The following is a 16,445-nucleotide window of genomic DNA, read 5'->3' on the forward strand; positions in this document are numbered from 1 at the left end:
GTAAAGAAGGCCAGTACGTGGCTCGATATCGTCTCTGTCTCTCGTTCGTCGGAAAGGATCGTTCGAAATTCCTGTCCGGTGACCACGGATCCACGGAACCGCGCGCAATATCGTCTCGTGTTCTAGCCGCAATCTCCTACTATCACGGTGCAAAGACGAGCATCTTCGTAGACCATGCGACGAACCGAAAACAAGCTCCGATCGGCCGACACACCTGCAGCCTACACGCGGACAAAACTAGAAAATAACTCGGTAATTTCCACCTTAACCATCGCGCACGCGTGTAACCTGCTACTTTAACGATCAAAAGACGAACAGAGATTTAGCTGTGTCCAACGAAGAGAAACCAACGACAACAGACGTTGGCGACATGCGCGTAGGACCGTTCTACGGAACAGCGAAGACAAGCTCGCATTAACGAATACACAAATTCTAGATGGTCTATTTCAAATTCCCAAATTGCCTCGACCGAGTGAATAGAACTTCCTTTTCGGGACGAACGAGGCGAAGCCGGTGACGACGATTTCGAGGTCCTTTTTTTGTTCGGAAATAATAGCTGCCCGTTAGAAATAGCAATATGTACGGTACTCTGGATAGATGGAGTGTTCCTACCGACGATACTTGTCCGCGATGGATCGGTAATATCGCGGGTGGCAGTGGAATAAGTTTAAAACTCGCTCCGGTAACTATGGTTGGGGCTGAATTAATTGGTCTCTCAAAGCTACTTCCCCTGCAGTACCACTAGGCTACCGCGACCACTCAGTCCCTCGTCTCTTCTATAGAGAAACTTTTGTGTGAACTAAAATCTGAATTTTCTATCCTAACAATGCTATTCTCGTAAGTGTAGTTTACAATATCCAGGCTCGAAGAGAGACGAGAGAAAGATAAGGGTGGTTCTTCGATACCGAGTACGAAATATTCCGCTAAATATCTATTGAAAAAAATCTCGTTGAACGTAAATACGAAGCTAATTTTTCGCAGCTTTAGGAAACATTTTCGTCCAATAGCTGGGAAGAAAATAACGTAACGTGTACGTTTCAAGATCCACTTTCTCGCTCGAGAATATAGCGGAAAGAAGAACCTTCAACCACCCGACAGTAAAGGCATCCTCAACTACCCGTCTGTGCGTATCCTACGATGTCGCGAATAAATGAAACTTTACGTTCGACCATTCACAGCCACGTCGTGCTTAAAAAGTCATAAACTAGAAGACACGGGCAATTCATGCGCCACTTAAAGTATCAGGTAAAAAGCATCCGATAAATATTCGTCGATGGTCGAACGACTAAAAACTTTTAGCATTGAACGAGAGCTTCGAAGGCAAGATACTTAACGTTTAGGGGAAAGTGTACTCCGTATCCTTAATTTCGCGGCGACGTTCACGAGTTCTTTCTCTCTGGGCCATCTACGGAGAACGTACTATACACGCGACGTTTTTGTCTCGTTCGCTTTCACGATTTTCCAGCCGAAGCAAGTCGGGTAGATTGATTCGGAATTTACGCTACGTGGCACGTAGAAACTGTACACGAGAGAGACGCTTCTCCCTGCAGGCAAACCTCGCTCGAAGTATCATTAAGGTTGCCCACTTTGGCTCGTCGTGATTAATCGAACGCTGCTCGGCCACCTTTTTCCTCCCCTGCTTAATCTAAACTCTCCATAGAATTTGCCCGAGTCGTTTTAAAGGAAATTACATTTTCTTTCTGAACCCGAAAGCGAATAAAGTCGATGGAAAATAACGGTCCAGGAACGACGATAGTTTTTCGAACACTTGCGCGCGACAACGATATCGGTATATCCTTAGATTTTCTTCTTTGGAAATTTTTACTTTTCCGTTCGTTTATTTCGTTCGAAGAGCGGTAATTTGCCAAAAAAAGAAAACAACGGCAGACGTATCGCGCTTCGTTTTGTTATCCCGCAAATCTTGGTATCCGAGGCATCTCCTATAAAGCAATTCAACGGAACTACGCGCGAAACTTTCAATATCCCGGGGCTGATTTCATTTCGCCTTTTATATTTATCTATCGCCACCCATCCAGCCAATCTCCTACCACGATCGAACGACTTCTATATTACCCGTGATCGAAATATCAATTTTTATCGAGGCTCTTCGATTCATTATCGCGAGAACGATTTTGCGGTTATACCTTCCCCCGAAGGTAGCAACCGTCGACGATTTTCAATGTCGATTTATCGTCGACGGTTCTCCTTTCGGAACGTGTTCGACTCGTGAAAATCCTTGGCGAATAGAGCCAACGAACACAGGCTACGATTCCCACCGGTTCCACGCTCGTATTAATTTGATTTTTGACGTCGAGACACGTGCGTTTCACGAGCACCGCGACGCGTGGCCAAAGTTTGAGAAAGGCACGAGTTTGGTTTTACAGGGACGCATCCTAGCGAGATGTATTCCGTGTCTGCGTGGTTATTTTGGCAACGCGCCAATCGAACTCGAGAACCGAGGAGTGTTTGCCGAGCGTTTATCCGCTTTCGTCGTTGGTACCCTCTTTTGCCTATCCTTCCCCTTATCTGCTCGTTTTCGTCACCTTCGCGTCGTCCCTTTCGACGAGCTCGATCGTCCTTCGTTCGATCAACGACACGCGTTTCGAACGATCGACTTCGAAACCGGAGACATCGATCGTCCAGCTGCCTCGTCGGACGAGTTACCGTATCAACGAGAAACAATCGCGGAGAGAGTTTCCCGTACTCTCCAAAGTATCGTTTACGAATTGGTTATTGAAATTAATCGCACCGTTAACCGGCTAGAATTTCTCTCCGCCGAGATGGAAAATTGTTTTACCGTTCTATTCTAATCGAGGGGAGAGTATATTCGACTATATTCGGTAACCCGATTTCAGGAGCGGAGCATGTTGACGAGTCTGGAACTTTTTCTAATTCTGAAGCACCCTACGCCTGTGATCTCCTGCCGAGCGAGAACGTGGAGATGAATATTCGATTCGCAGTTGGAAATCCACTGTGAAAATCCGTTCCACGTACCACCGACTCGTCTGTTAGACCTTCGGGATTTTCCAGCTGGAACGACTTCTCCGTGTCTCGGTCTCGGCCTTCTATCGTTCCATCATCCCTACCCTTGCCGCTTCGATCGGCTCCCCGAGCTCTTAAATAAGGGGGTTAACTTACTCGCGACAACAAATAAAGGATGAAACTCGAGAAACCAACTTCCCAACCAGCGAACAAAGTATACGTTTGCTCTTGGTGAAAAAGTTCGTCATCGAACCGTTCTACGACGACGAGTCAAACATCGAACCGAATTTTAATATCGTTTTCGCACGACGCGATGAAAAACACCTCGATGATGGATTTAATAACGGTGTGTTTAGCTATTACGACCGGAGCTGTAAGTATCTCCTATCGAATGTACACTAATCTGTCGTATAAACAAAAGCAACGATAGTCTCGAACGATCGGTTAATTTTGTACCGATTACACGCTCGGAAATGTTAACACGAACCGGAACAGACAGCTAAACAAGAGTTACAGAGACGAGCACCTTGTAAACGAGGCAACGGAGACGAAACAAAATGTTAATTATCCACGAGAAACCAGACCGCGTTATCGTTAATTAAAACCGTTAATATGCTGTCGATACTCCTTCTTTTTCGTTTATATTTTCCCTCGTTATTCGATTTATTCCCGGTGACTCGGTTCGTTCAACCGTTTATCACAAATTTAACGAGGAATCAGGTATGTTTTATTGCACGTATTTCTGACATTTGCATACCTCGTACCACCGGGAATTACCACTCTAAAATGTAGTTGTTCGCGTCCCTTTCTCTCCCTCTGTCGTATTCACCCTACCCTCCCTTCGATCTCTGTTCCTTCGACCTGCTAATGCCTGGCTGTCTCTTCGCTGCTGCGGTGGGGACGCGATAAATCCTCAGAGGCAGGTTATCGAGGGGAAATAACGGGAAAAATTTCACACGCGTGCAATTTTAGAATGGCGACCGCGATGTGCAACGATATTCATCCCCCTCTGTCCCCGTAGCTTGCATAATATTATTTAAAAAAAATAATTCTCGCGAGAAGGAATACTTCTCCCAGGCATTCATCGTCATCGTCGCCGATTCGATTCGTCCCTCGGGAACAACGATAAACTACGAAATACTACGTTCGATGTTTTTTCGTTCGTGATCGTGAAAATTGGCGTTTCTGTTCCTCAACGCTGAAATTGGTTTCATATAGAAAAGTCCCCGGTCCATAATTGCTCGATATATTGTTGCAGAGAGAGGGCAGACTTTCCTCGGCAAATATTTACCGCGGTGGACGTTGAAACTCGCCTCGTTCGTTTAAAAAATGTTTCAGATTTTCCGGGGCGGAGAACACGAGCACCGTTTTCCAAACTATGCGAATGCGACGCTGTTTCATGGGATAGTGCGTAACAAGAGGAAACGATTTAAAGAGTCTTCGTCGAGAACACGAACTCCGTTACCGAACGGAAGATCCCGTGATCGAACCCGGTCACGAGGATCCATAGTCATCGAGAAATTCGAGCGCGAGTAAATACATCCGCGAACGAAACTGTTCGAAATTCATACCTCGTAATTCTATTTTTCTCTATCTCTGCGCGTACAACCCGGAACCGACTGTCCCGCAAATCTTTTAATCCCGCCACGGGGCGCAAACTTTTTCGAAACAACGTCCCTTATCTTCTTCGCGAACGATAAAAATGCAAAATGCTGCTCCTGTTCGCGCACTGGAGCAAACACGATCTCCCGAGGGAGAAACCAAAAGTATTATCGATGTTTCGTTCGGACGTCCGTTTTTTCGAATACGAGGAACACGAAAAATAAAGGAAATTGTGAAATTCCTAGCACATTCGACAATTTTTCGAAACGGTATCAAGTAGTTTCGAACAAATCGAGCTCGCGTCGACGCGATGCACGCGCGATAATGCACCACCACTGCGACCTACAGTTACACGCGTAATCGCGCGTCCACTTTGTTGCATAGTTTCCATTTGCGTTCGCGCTTTTTCGCACTGTGTGCCCACCGCTGCGGAAAAATATCGGACGAAGAGTAAAGCTCCGAAAGGATAGGGGATCCTGTCGATTCGAAGCGAGAAACGAGGTAAGGCGAGAGAAAAATTGACGAGTCGAAACGAAGAAGGAACACGGGGAAAACTAGGGTTTCCACGGCTCGTTTCTTTTTATTTTCTTCGAGAAACGACCAACTCCCTGTTGTCGACTTCATCGATAAGAACAGTGAAAAACGGAAACTAGAACGCGAGTTTCACGAAATTACCGCGAGGAGGACACAGAAAAAATGTGATTCGTTGATTAACTTTGATTTATTTCGCGAAAATCCTTTACGTTGAAACTTGCAAACTCAAGGACAGCGAATAGTCGGTCCGTTTTAAAAGTAATCGAACAAGCGCCGCCGAGAAAGGATAGGGGATCCCGTATCCTTTGTAAGTACATATTCTTCGTATTCTTCGAAGAAAGGAAAACGCTTAATATCGTTCTTAAAAATCGAACGTGCCGCAAACTGATAGCGTCCAGCCATTTTTGGTCGGTTAAAATTTAATTAGCTTATATTGAAATCTCTTTCGTTCGAATGGAATAAAATTTGCCAAAAGTGAACAAAACTGCTGGCTCGATCCTACAGAAATATGCATTTGAATGAACGTAAATGAAAAAAGATGACTATCCGGGAGCGACAGTACAAATAACAATAACATACGGACGTACTAAAATTCAAACATTGAATTTCATTCGGACCCAGCTGCCTCTCGATGCGCTACGTCCGGTCGGCGTAGCTAGTACTACATTCCACGAGGAGCATAAATTAATATCTCGAATGAAAATTTATAGGAAGCACGGACCAACGTATTTTTTCATCCGCGGTCTGCGATCCTTTTTCGTTAAAATTTTGGACACGAGACGGAGCGTTTCGGAGCGATGGCAGCTTTTCCAACTATCCAAAATAGGTTTGAAAAGTATCGTGTTAGAACGCTGCTAGAGAAATCCTCGAAGCACCTGTTGATCCTTCTCGTTAAAGTTTGAAGGAACCGACCTGGACTAGCCTGGACACGCGAACTGAAACGGCCAGGTGGTGCTGATATAGGAAAAAAACTGGCAACATTATTACCCTACGAACAACCACGGCTTCTACCGTCTGTCACGATGGACGCGGATCGCGATCGTTCGAAAGGATGTTTCCAAAATGATCGAACGTTCACGATCTCGCGATGCAACATTTTTTGTGCAAATTAAAATTCACCCGAACAACGGAACCCGTTGTATTTTTTCTAGCCCTGCGATACCCTTGTATTTTTGTCGGGCATGCGTATGCTCGAGTTTCTCCCGTTTTATCGAAAAATACGACGAAAGAATAAACGGAGTGTGACAAACGACGATGCAACCTTCCGAGAGCGGACTTTTTTTCCGAGCGTTTCAACGATGAACGCACAGCGTATACGTATTATATTTTTGAAAAACAAAATTCTCGATAATCAACTCGTATTCGAGTACAGTCTGCATCCTCGTGTCCTGTATTCGTTCAATATTAATCCAAGTAATATGACACGGTGTCTCGATGCATCGTATCGTCGAAACCATCTTGCGGAAGATCGTACGCGAAATTAATTACGAGACGAAAAATCGTAGAAACGATCGGAGAAGAAGAAACAACGATCGAGCGTGATTGTCCAAAATATAGTATACTCCAGCAAACATCGAGAACCGCATAACAATCCAGCAACTGGTTCGCACCTGAGTTCTGATTCGCTCGCGTCGGCAGAGGCGTTATATTTGGACGGGTGAAACAATTTAACGAGGCGCGATTAAAATTATCAAAGGCAGCTCACCAAAACGGACGTGAAAATCCGAATGCGAGCGAGTGAAACGGATAAAAAGAGAGAAAGGGAGAGAGAACGCCCGCGCGGAACCCAAATCGTAATAATTAACGACGAAAACGTGGTGGAAACGTCGCCTATTATAATCCTATCGACGAAACGCATTTGTCTGGACTCTCGCGTCACGAACCGCATAATAATGGACCGTCATTACCCTTTAATGAACCTTATACATTCCCCCGATCTGTGCTCAACGAAGTCGTCGTAAGAGTCGGTTAATCAACGAAATATTGTCGTCTCTGTGCTAATTAAATTTAGCCGCGGTATTTTCGAATATTTTCGAAACTTTGCCACGATATTTGAGCGAATGAAAAAAGTAACGAGAAGATTCCGTAACGTCGCTTTTGCGAACCGACGTAAGTCCAAAAATAGAGAGGAAAAACGATTCGTCTTACTTTATCCGGAACCGTGACTCGGTTTACACCGTGCTCATTTTTTATACAAGGACTAAGGGTTCGCAGCGAGCGTATCGAGTTAATAAAAGGTAAAAGTAAGAGACAAATAAAGTATACGAGTGAGCAACGTGTTACCGTATGCTCGTCATAATCTTTCCCAATTTTACCTCTTTTCCCGGGGTACGACTCCACGATTTACATTTTACTCGATTTGGTAAACCGTGTAGATATCCACGACCGTTACGAGACACGAGCAAACAAACCTAACCTCGATTCGACTGTTTTTAAAGTACACGAAGCGTTTCCAGCGCTGCAAAGGCATTTAATACGCGTACTATTTTGGTTCTAACTTGATACGCCATCATTTACACCGAGCGTTTGATACGAATCAAGTACTCGGTACTATGGAGAGTATTAAACGCTCGGTGTAAACTAGGTCCGTATCGCTTTACTTTACCGCGAGCGGCTAAACGAGAAAAGCATCCCGACACTCGTGGCTCTGTCGTTTTACTCCAACGCGAGCGTATAAACGAAACAAATACCGTGAATCGCGAAACTGTTCAAAGGTGAAATTCGCGCGCGTCTTTCTTCGTATTCGTTACTATTATCGTAACCCATCGAGGTGTACACGCCCAGGTGTCCAATCACCGTGAACCAATCAATGACTGGCCCGGAAACCGGCGTGACGGAGGCTGGCGATGGTTACGTAAGAGCGTTCCAATTCATCGGGCCCCTTTCCGTACCGTCCTAAATTTCGGATCCGATCACGGACGATCAAAACGGTGACGCGCAAAATCCACGAAGAGGACACGACCACCGGCCGCGCGACTAAGATCACGCTGATTGTCAGCTGTCCACGCGAAAACGAAACGAAAATACCATTGACATAGATTTCACCGGGCAGAAATAGAGGGGCGACGCGCGCGAGTCTCTTCCGGGACCGGAAGCGAAACGGGTGAATTTTTCGACGTTATCTCCTCGAGATGGTAGCTCGAGGGTCGAGCGAGGGACGGATGGATCGCGAAATTCGCAGACGCTCCGTAGCTGAATTCGTATCGAGTCAGCTCCCGCGGGAACATTAATATTTCCGGCCAGCTTTATAGATCCGTTCTACCCGGGTGGAAACTTTCGGACGGATCGTTCCGTAATTTTTTCATCGCCCTCGCTGAAAGACCGTTCGACCAACGTGCAAGATTAAAAAGAACGGAGGAGTTTTCAACGGCAGGATGCAGAATTTTACAGTCGGAGATAAGGAGAGCTGAATCTTTCAAGGGCTTTGTGCCGTTCCTCTTTCGACGCCAAGTATGTACTAAAGTCGGAACTAAATGATCTCGGAATGGGTATCGCCATCGAGTGGAAAAAGATATCGCGATTGCATAGCGTCCCGCTGAAGAAATAGAACGGTGGAGTTAACTTTACTTTGTTCGAATAAACGAAAACGCTAATCAACGGGGGAGGACCTTGTTAGCGGTATCTTCCCCCTCGAAGCCGTCAAGATACAATAGACTCCTGCAAAATCTGCACCGCTCTCGTTGAACCAAATCGTAATTAACCCCGACAGAACCAAGCGAAACGAAAGAAACGAGTGCTTTGCAAGTGATATATACTTGGCTCATTGTTCTCCGGTAAAAAAAAGATGGGGAGGAACGACGGGGGGATGGGGAGGGGGAGGTGGGGGGTTCGAGTTTCTTCTCGAAAAACTTGAAAGATGACGGAAGAATTTAATCCGCGGCGAAGTAGCCGGGCGTTTTCGAGGAATGAAAGGTAAACGCAAACGTTCTCGTCGGTCGAGTTGGGAAGTTGCGTTGTTCGGGCGCAGGATCGGCTGCTTTAATCCACAAGGACGGAGAAAAAGACCGGGTTCGCGATAATACGGCAAGAGGGAGGAGGCAAATGCAAGAAATTGTCGACGAGCTTTCGGAGTCGGCGCTTCTGCCGCGGATATTTAGAGAAAACGGCAAGGCCCTTCGAGGTAAGTAAAAAGGTCGTCAACGACCTCCGTTAAAAATATCATCGGAGACCGAGCTCGTTCCAGCTTCGGGCGGTGTGCACGGAGCCAATTATTAGGTTGCTACGAGAGTTTCGTTCGTCGGTATCTTCTTACGCGCAAAGTAACGTATATCGGATAGGAAATCTTATCGTTTCCGAGGAGACATCGAAGAGTCTCGTATTCGGAAAACGAATCGTACGTCGAGAATGACAAAGATACCGGCTAGATGTTAAAGTATCGAGTACTTTGTCGCGCATCGCTCGCTCCGCGAGTACCTTTTTGATGATGAACTCGAAAAGTTTGCGCAACCAAGACCTTGCAAAGAGAGGGTTACTCGTCGTACGACGACGAGTATAAACGACGCGTTCTTTTCGAACGAATCGAATTCAACGCGGCATCTCGCGTACATTCGATGGCTCTTACGATCCGATCGATCGAATCGTTTCTTTCGGCGAGCTTTCGCGACAATGTTCTCGACTTCCTTTTCGACTCGTTCGAGTTATCGCGACCCCCGCGTAATAGGTATCAGAAAACGTACAAAAGAGAGAGAGAGATAAAACTCACCCCAATGTGGTCATAGTAACGATGGTGTACCAGAATGCAGCAGGAATCGAGGTGAAGTTCGTTCCATCGACGTTCTTCTCCGCGTAGAACATCACGGTGGCGAATATGATGATGGCCATGGCCAGGGAGAATACGAGGAAACCGAGCTCCGAGGCGCACGACTTCAACGTGTAACCGAGGATCCGTAGACCCTGGGAGTGCCTGGAGAACTTGAAGATCCGGAAGACACGGAAGACGCGCAACGTAACGAAAGCACCGGATACGTCGTCGTTGTCGGTGATACCGAGGCCGATGTAGTACGGTAGAATGGCAACCACGTCGATGATGGACATGACGGATCGCGCGAACTTGCACCGGCTCGGGGCCGCGAACAGCCTCAATAGATATTCCGCGGTGAATATCATTACGCACGCGGTGTCCAGGCAGAAGAAGACGATCTTGTAACGTTCGCCGCATGAAAGCGTACCGGCGCGTCCCGGACGATTACCGCACGGCACGGTCTCGACCACGTTCGCCAGCACGCTAACGGCTATGAAGAAACCGGTCACATAGTAGAACACCAGGGCAGCCGTCGATATGTGAGGATTCTGGAACGCCCGCCACATCTTCTGCCTGATGTCCAACAGCTGCTGTAGATTCTGATCCCCGTTCTCGCTCAGCTTATCGTCCATCAGCCTCTCCGCGTTCTCGCGTTTGCGGTCGCGGTAATCCTCGTAGCAGCAGTCACCGATCACGTCCGGCAGTATGCCGAAGAACGCCAGCTCTTCGTCGTAGCTCGTCAGACATTCGTGCTTCGGATAATGAAGCTTCCCGGTTCTGTAATAGTTCAATATGTGACGAAAAATGTCTGGATCACGGTCGAAGAAGTACTCCTTGCACTCCTCGTCGTAAAAGAACTCGCGCTCGTTCGAGCCGAGAAGAGTGTCCGGATACTTCTCGAGGGTGTTCCGCCATGTCTCGAACCGACGGCCGCTCACGTTTATCAGGAGCTTCTCGTCATCGGCCTTGCGACGATCCTTTGGTATCGGCGGGGGCGGCAGTGGATGCGTGGCGATCGGCACCCAACCGATCGCTGCCGCGCGAGCGAACGGTAACCATGCTGCCACGGAGGCCATTATAGAAACTGGTAGAGCTTTTTCTCCACTCACCCGATATTCGCCCCTCGGTCTCTCGTTCGCTCTTCTCCGTCGATAATCTCCTTCGGGAGTCCGGATACCGAAAGCTGCTTCGATTCACGAAATTTCGGTAACCCGTTTATTATACCTTTCCGCGTTCGCGTGTCCTCGTTCGTCCGTCTCTTCTTTCGTTCATTACCTTCGGATTCTTCTTCTCCTCGTCCTCGATACGACTCAGCCTCGAACCCCGGAATCCCTCGAAAGGAGGAGACCCGCTGCGACACGCCTCGAAGCCTCGGTAAGGACCGATCGCGAAATTCGAACAAAGTCCTCGAGAATCTCTTTAGCGAAGCAACTCGCGCTCGAGGGCTGTCGCCATTCGAGCGATCCGCATTAGCTGATCGTGCACCGGCGGCGTTCCCACCAGCGACGCGTCGACGACGACGACCACGACGTCGACAACGATACCGCGATCCTAAGATCGAGCACGACTACCAAGTCCGTCATCGTACCTCACCATTCCTTCGCCGTTGTCGCCCGGTTCACGCCACTCGACTCGCGATATATTACGACGAACAGCGACTCGAACCACCGAAGGAACGCGAGCACCGCGGTAGCCAATCACCTCCTGGCAACGTGCCTTCCACCATCATCGATACGGTTCTCCGTGCTTGTTCGTCCGTTTCCCTTTCTCTCGCTCCGGATCCTCGGTATCTAGCCCCAAGATCTAACTTCCACCTGTTCTTCCTCGTCCGTCTTCCAGTGCCGCCCGATTAAGAACCGCGACACGGCCCTCTTTCCTAAGTGTCCTCGAGAATCATCGAGACGATCCTGCTACATCCTCGAATACCACCTGTAAAAAGGAGTTTCCCTTTCGGTTCGTGCTAGAAACGGACGGATCTCGACGACACGCCCCGAAACATTTTCCTTTCTTCTCGCGTTCACCGACGAATCCCCGTTACGTTTTAATTGATCCGAAGAGGCTTTCTCCGAGCCGAGAGTCCGTGAGTGACCGGACACGCGCGCGCTCTCTCTCCTTTCTCTCTCTCTCTCTCTCTCTCAATCTCTCTTAATCTCTCTCTCAATCTCTCTCTCAATCTCAAACACTATCGCTATCTATTTCTCTCTCTCTCTCTCTCTCTCTCTCTTTCTCTCTCTCTTTTCTCTCTCGCTCTCAATCTCAAACACTATCACTATCTATTTCTCTTTCTCCCTCTCTGTCAATAAACTTTCGTCGTCGTTGTTTGTCATTCCCGAAAGAGAACCAAAGGCCGCACAACGAGAATGCTTCTTTCGGCGCAAAGTCACGACTCTCCGATCACCGATCTTGGATGAAAACAGCTCGTACACGAGTAGTCCCGTATCCGTTACCCGGACCGTACCGGAATCTCGAGATCGCGATACGAAAATGGAGAACCGATCGACGTTCCGACGACGTATTCCGCGTAACCTCCTCTCGAACGGTCTTCGAGCATCGTCGACGAAACGCTCGACTCGCGCACGGCGGCAAACCCTTTTATCGTTCTCGGCACGCGCGAGCTTTTCCTTCGAGCGATCCAGCCTCGGTCGCGGTACACTAGCACGCAACGACCACGCTGACTCGGTCCGTAATACGCGTCAGCACGACGAAGCACGCGAGTCGAAATCTTCGAGGATCGCGCGGTTGTCTCGCGACAGACGGCACGTCGCGTCGCGGTGGTTTCTTCCTTCCTTCCTCCCTTCCTTCCTGCCTTCCTTCCTTCCTTCCTTCCTTCCTTCCTTCCTTTCGACACTGCGGAGAATCCGAACACAAGCCTCCCGGTCCGTGGAGAGTCCGTTATTCCGCCACTCTGGTCGACGAGAACGATCTCCGTCGTTGCTTCGACGAGTCGATGAGTCCGCCTCCTCCCTTTCGTAGCTCGATCATCTCTTGAGACCGGGAGAGAGCACTCTCTTCGTAGGTAAAGACCAGAAGAGCTAGTTTTACTCGAAATCTTGCTGCGCCGTTGTACCACCGTGCAGAGTTCCGAGGCGACTGTTATCGGTTGAAACCGGGAAACAACCTACCTACCCTCTCTCTGTTTACAACGCTCGCACAAGTCGCTTCGGTCGCTGCAGGAATCTTCCGAGAAATGCCTGTTTTGATCACGCTGTCCCGTCGTCCTTGTGGTAAACGTCGAACAGGCCGGACGCCTTCAAGACCTCGAGCATGTCTCTCCGGAAACGTAATCCGCGCGCGCGGTACTCGAGCAGCACAGTGTCTCGGTGGTTGTCAGCGTCGCAAGGCGATCCCCTCGCGGATCATCGTCCGCGTGAACGCGGAAACGGTGAGCGTCACGACAAGAGGGAGAGAGTTGCGGAGGAGGCGGCGACGGCGGTGACGGTGGTAGCGGCGGCGGCGGCGGCGGCGGCGGCGGCGGCAGCGGCGGCAGCGGCGGCGGCGGCGGCGGCAGCAGCGGCGGCGGCGGCGGCGGCAGCAGCAGCGGAGGCAGCAGCGGTGGTGGTGGCGGCGACGGCGGCGGCGGTGGCGGCGGTGGCGGCAGAGGCAGAGGCGGCGGTGGAGGCGGAGGCGCGCGAGCGAGCGCGCGCGCGCGCGCGTGCGTGCGTCCGTGGGTCCGTGGCTGTGTCTGTGTGTAGATAGATGCGTGCGTGCGTGCTTGCGTGCGTGCGTGATTGCTTGCGTGCGTGATTGCTTGCGTGCGTGCTTGCGTGCAGGCGTGCTTGCGTGCGTGCGTGGGTGCGTGGATGCGTGCTTGAATGCGTGCGTGCGTGCGTGCGTGCGTGCGTGCGTGTGTATGCGCGTCGGGCACGCTCGCAAGCAGGGCGGCCAGACACGTTCGAGCTGGTTCTGGTACCCGCTCGGTGGGCGACTCGCGACTGAGCTCCTCGCGGTGCGGTATCTGTCGCTAGCTCGCTCGCGCGGTGGCGAGGTGGCTGGCACCTCCTCCGGAAGGCAAGCGTGCTGCTCTCGAGCCTCGAGCCTCGAGCCTCGAACCGCCGGAGCAGCCGCGACGCAGCGCCGAGCGAACGGTCACCTAGCCAAGGTCCAAATTGATTTTTACGTCGCGGCGTCGGTGGCGACGCGCGACGGCGTCCCGACGCGGCGGCAAACCGCTTCCACGTTGCCCGGGCAACCCTTAACTATGACGTCACAACCACCCTCTGCCTCCCGTCCTGCTCCTCTCTCTCTGGTTACCAGCTATCCGCTCGGTTCTCCTTTCGCCCGACTCTCGCGCGTCTCTTTATTTATTTGTTCGGGACGCCGAAGCTCCGCATCGCGAGCAACCACCTTCTCCCTTGGTTGCGTGTTCGCGCATAGCCAGGATGCGCCTACCCGCGTCGCTTCTCTTCACGACTGTGAATCAAAATCTAGGTTCGCGAGATTGTGCACGCTGGCTGGGGTCTCGCGCGTACGAGAGCATCCAATTATTCCGCGATTTTACTTCCCAACGGCAGAATTTCCAGCTTGCCGGTGGTGGTTCGTCGAATACTGCGGCTCCTACACGCGGACGGAATCAAATTAGGGTATCGACGGGATCGATGCGTGCCGTTTCTCGAACCTTTCGATTCCGCCATCAATTTCGGTGTTATCGAATAAACTAACTATCGGGACACCGCGTGCCCAACGATCGTTGTTTCTCCAGTTGATCGTGTTACACCTACGTATCTGTGCGTTCTCCGTTTAAAAGGTAGCTTTTTCTCTACCGCGTTTCGTATCATCGAGCTCCGACCAATTACGAGCGTATAGACTCGTTACTCCTTATCTTCCGTTCCGTTCCGTTCCGTACATCGCGCGTCCCCGTCCGTTTCGTTTTTCTCGGAGAAGAAATTCACCGGTTCTTCGAATTTCCTTGCTCGATCGAATTTTTCCCTCGTCCGTATCTTCTTTTTATCTTGCACTTTTCTTCTTATTTTGTCCCGTGCTTGTTATTGCCGCTCTCAGCCCCGAGTCCTCCTCTGTCCACCTTTTCTCCGGCAAAATGCTCGAGAGAAGAGTCATTGTTTTCCGCTGCTCTTCACCTCCCGCCGTACCGTGCCGTGTCGTGTCGTGTCGTACCGTACCGTTTCGATTTCCATTACCTCCCAAATTCGTAATGCCCGTCTCGAGACGAATCGTTACGATTTTAAGTTCTCCTCTATCCTTTCTTTGCGCAATACACTCGATCGTGCGAAATGAAAAATTACGTTACGAATCTGGATGTCCTTAAGTTCACCGCGAGAAGATCTACACTGCGCGAGAACCACGTCGTCCGCTCGCTCGCCACTTACAACGCGAAAGAAGCGAAGCTCGCTAAATCCGAAGCGTAGGAAGGGTAAGCGTAGAGCTTTGGTGTACGCGAATCTCCCGGACCACTTTGTACGGTTCAAGACAACGAGTGGACTGGTCTGTGCCTCGCCGACAGGTAAATTTGTGCCGCTAATGAACGTACGAAAGAGTGCAACCTCAAAATGCAAGTGTACACCCTCTAGCGCGAGGTGTAACGTCCGCGTGAGTGCGGCCAAGTTCGCGCTTTCTTTGCTTCTCCGGCGTCGCGAACCCTTTAAGCTTCGTTTAATTCTTCTACCCTCGTATCGGTTCAATAGTCTCGAAAAATACTCGGGGTTGCTTTTCGTTCCCTTTGGAACTTTGCGCGCCCCTTTGAAACTTTCTCTGTTCGTTCGCGATGTCGAACCAATTCCGATCTTCCGAACCGATTTCTCGTATACGTTTGAAAATCTTTCATACGAGCGAAAACGTTTGCGTAAAATCGCTATTCGAATCGAAATCGCGAACACCCGGACAATTCGTAAAGAGTCGAAAGATATATTTTTACGATAAATCGAGAACGATGCGAGACGATGTTTGCGTCGTCGATTCGATCCATTCGTTGTCTCCGCTTCCGTGCAACGACGAGGGAAAAGCAAAGAAAGAAAGAACGGATATCGAACGATTTCTGGTTCGGCGATCTCTCGACCGGGATAATTCCACCTACTTAATTTCTGTTGATCTTCCAGGATCGAAGAACAAAGTAACTCGGCCGATGAAACAAGCATATTCCATCGGAAAGTTTACCATTGTGCCACTCCTACTGCGAAGCTTTTAACCAGATTTCAACTACGCAAACATAGAAAATCGGAAGTGTCAAAATTTCGAAATGCAAAAATTTGTATTACTTTTGAAATGTATCTAAGAGATCGAAATAAACTTGGAAAGCCTACCTTCGAACGATACTGCTCGCTGTTGTACGAGTTGTTTATCCAGATAATCGTCAACGACTTTCCAATTCTTTCAATTTATCTATTTACCCTTTTACCGAAACTCTTCGGATCGTTGAGTATTTAACACGTGTCGATACTTCCTAAACTTTGCAAAATTTTCAAAACTTTTCATCGAAAAGAATGTGACGCGTTTCGAGAATTAGTATAATAAACGTACCACTACGCTAACTTACGTTAAACGGTTCTTCTACCTATCTATTCACCTGCATTCCTACAACTATAAACGTCGTATATAATACGAGGAGAATAAACGTTGCAACTGGAAAAATGAG

At 49.3% G+C, this 16,445-nt stretch overlaps 1 protein-coding gene and 1 long non-coding RNA gene across 8 annotated transcripts in view; one reads left to right on the top strand and one right to left on the bottom strand.

Moving 5' to 3' along the window:
• Shal (potassium voltage-gated channel protein Shal) overlaps positions 1-13,876 on the bottom strand; it is an 81,490-nt gene extending 67,614 nt beyond the window's left edge. For 3 of the 7 annotated variants that reach the window (XM_076322339.1, XM_076322336.1, XM_076322335.1), the window contains exon 1: positions 9,821-13,055. In XM_076322339.1, coding sequence (XP_076178454.1) covers positions 9,821-10,935 — 1,115 coding nt within the window. In that variant the 5' untranslated portion in view covers positions 10,936-13,055. Of the gene's footprint in view, positions 1-9,820; positions 13,100-13,769 lie in introns of those variants that run through there. The other 4 variants (XM_076322333.1, XM_076322332.1, XM_076322334.1 and 1 more) reach the window with 4 other exon arrangements.
• Positions 13,877-14,589: 713 nt separating this feature from the next.
• On the top strand, positions 14,590-16,114 carry LOC143152340 (uncharacterized). Its single transcript, XR_012993554.1, has 2 exons — positions 14,590-15,317; positions 15,910-16,114. It is a non-coding gene; the product is annotated as an uncharacterized LOC143152340 (long non-coding RNA).
• The last annotated feature ends 331 nt before the right edge of the window (positions 16,115-16,445 follow it).

The sequence above is a fragment of the Ptiloglossa arizonensis genome, chromosome 10 (genome assembly GCF_051014685.1).
Source record: "Ptiloglossa arizonensis isolate GNS036 chromosome 10, iyPtiAriz1_principal, whole genome shotgun sequence".
In the NCBI taxonomy this organism is placed as follows: domain Eukaryota; kingdom Metazoa; phylum Arthropoda; class Insecta; order Hymenoptera; family Colletidae; genus Ptiloglossa; species Ptiloglossa arizonensis.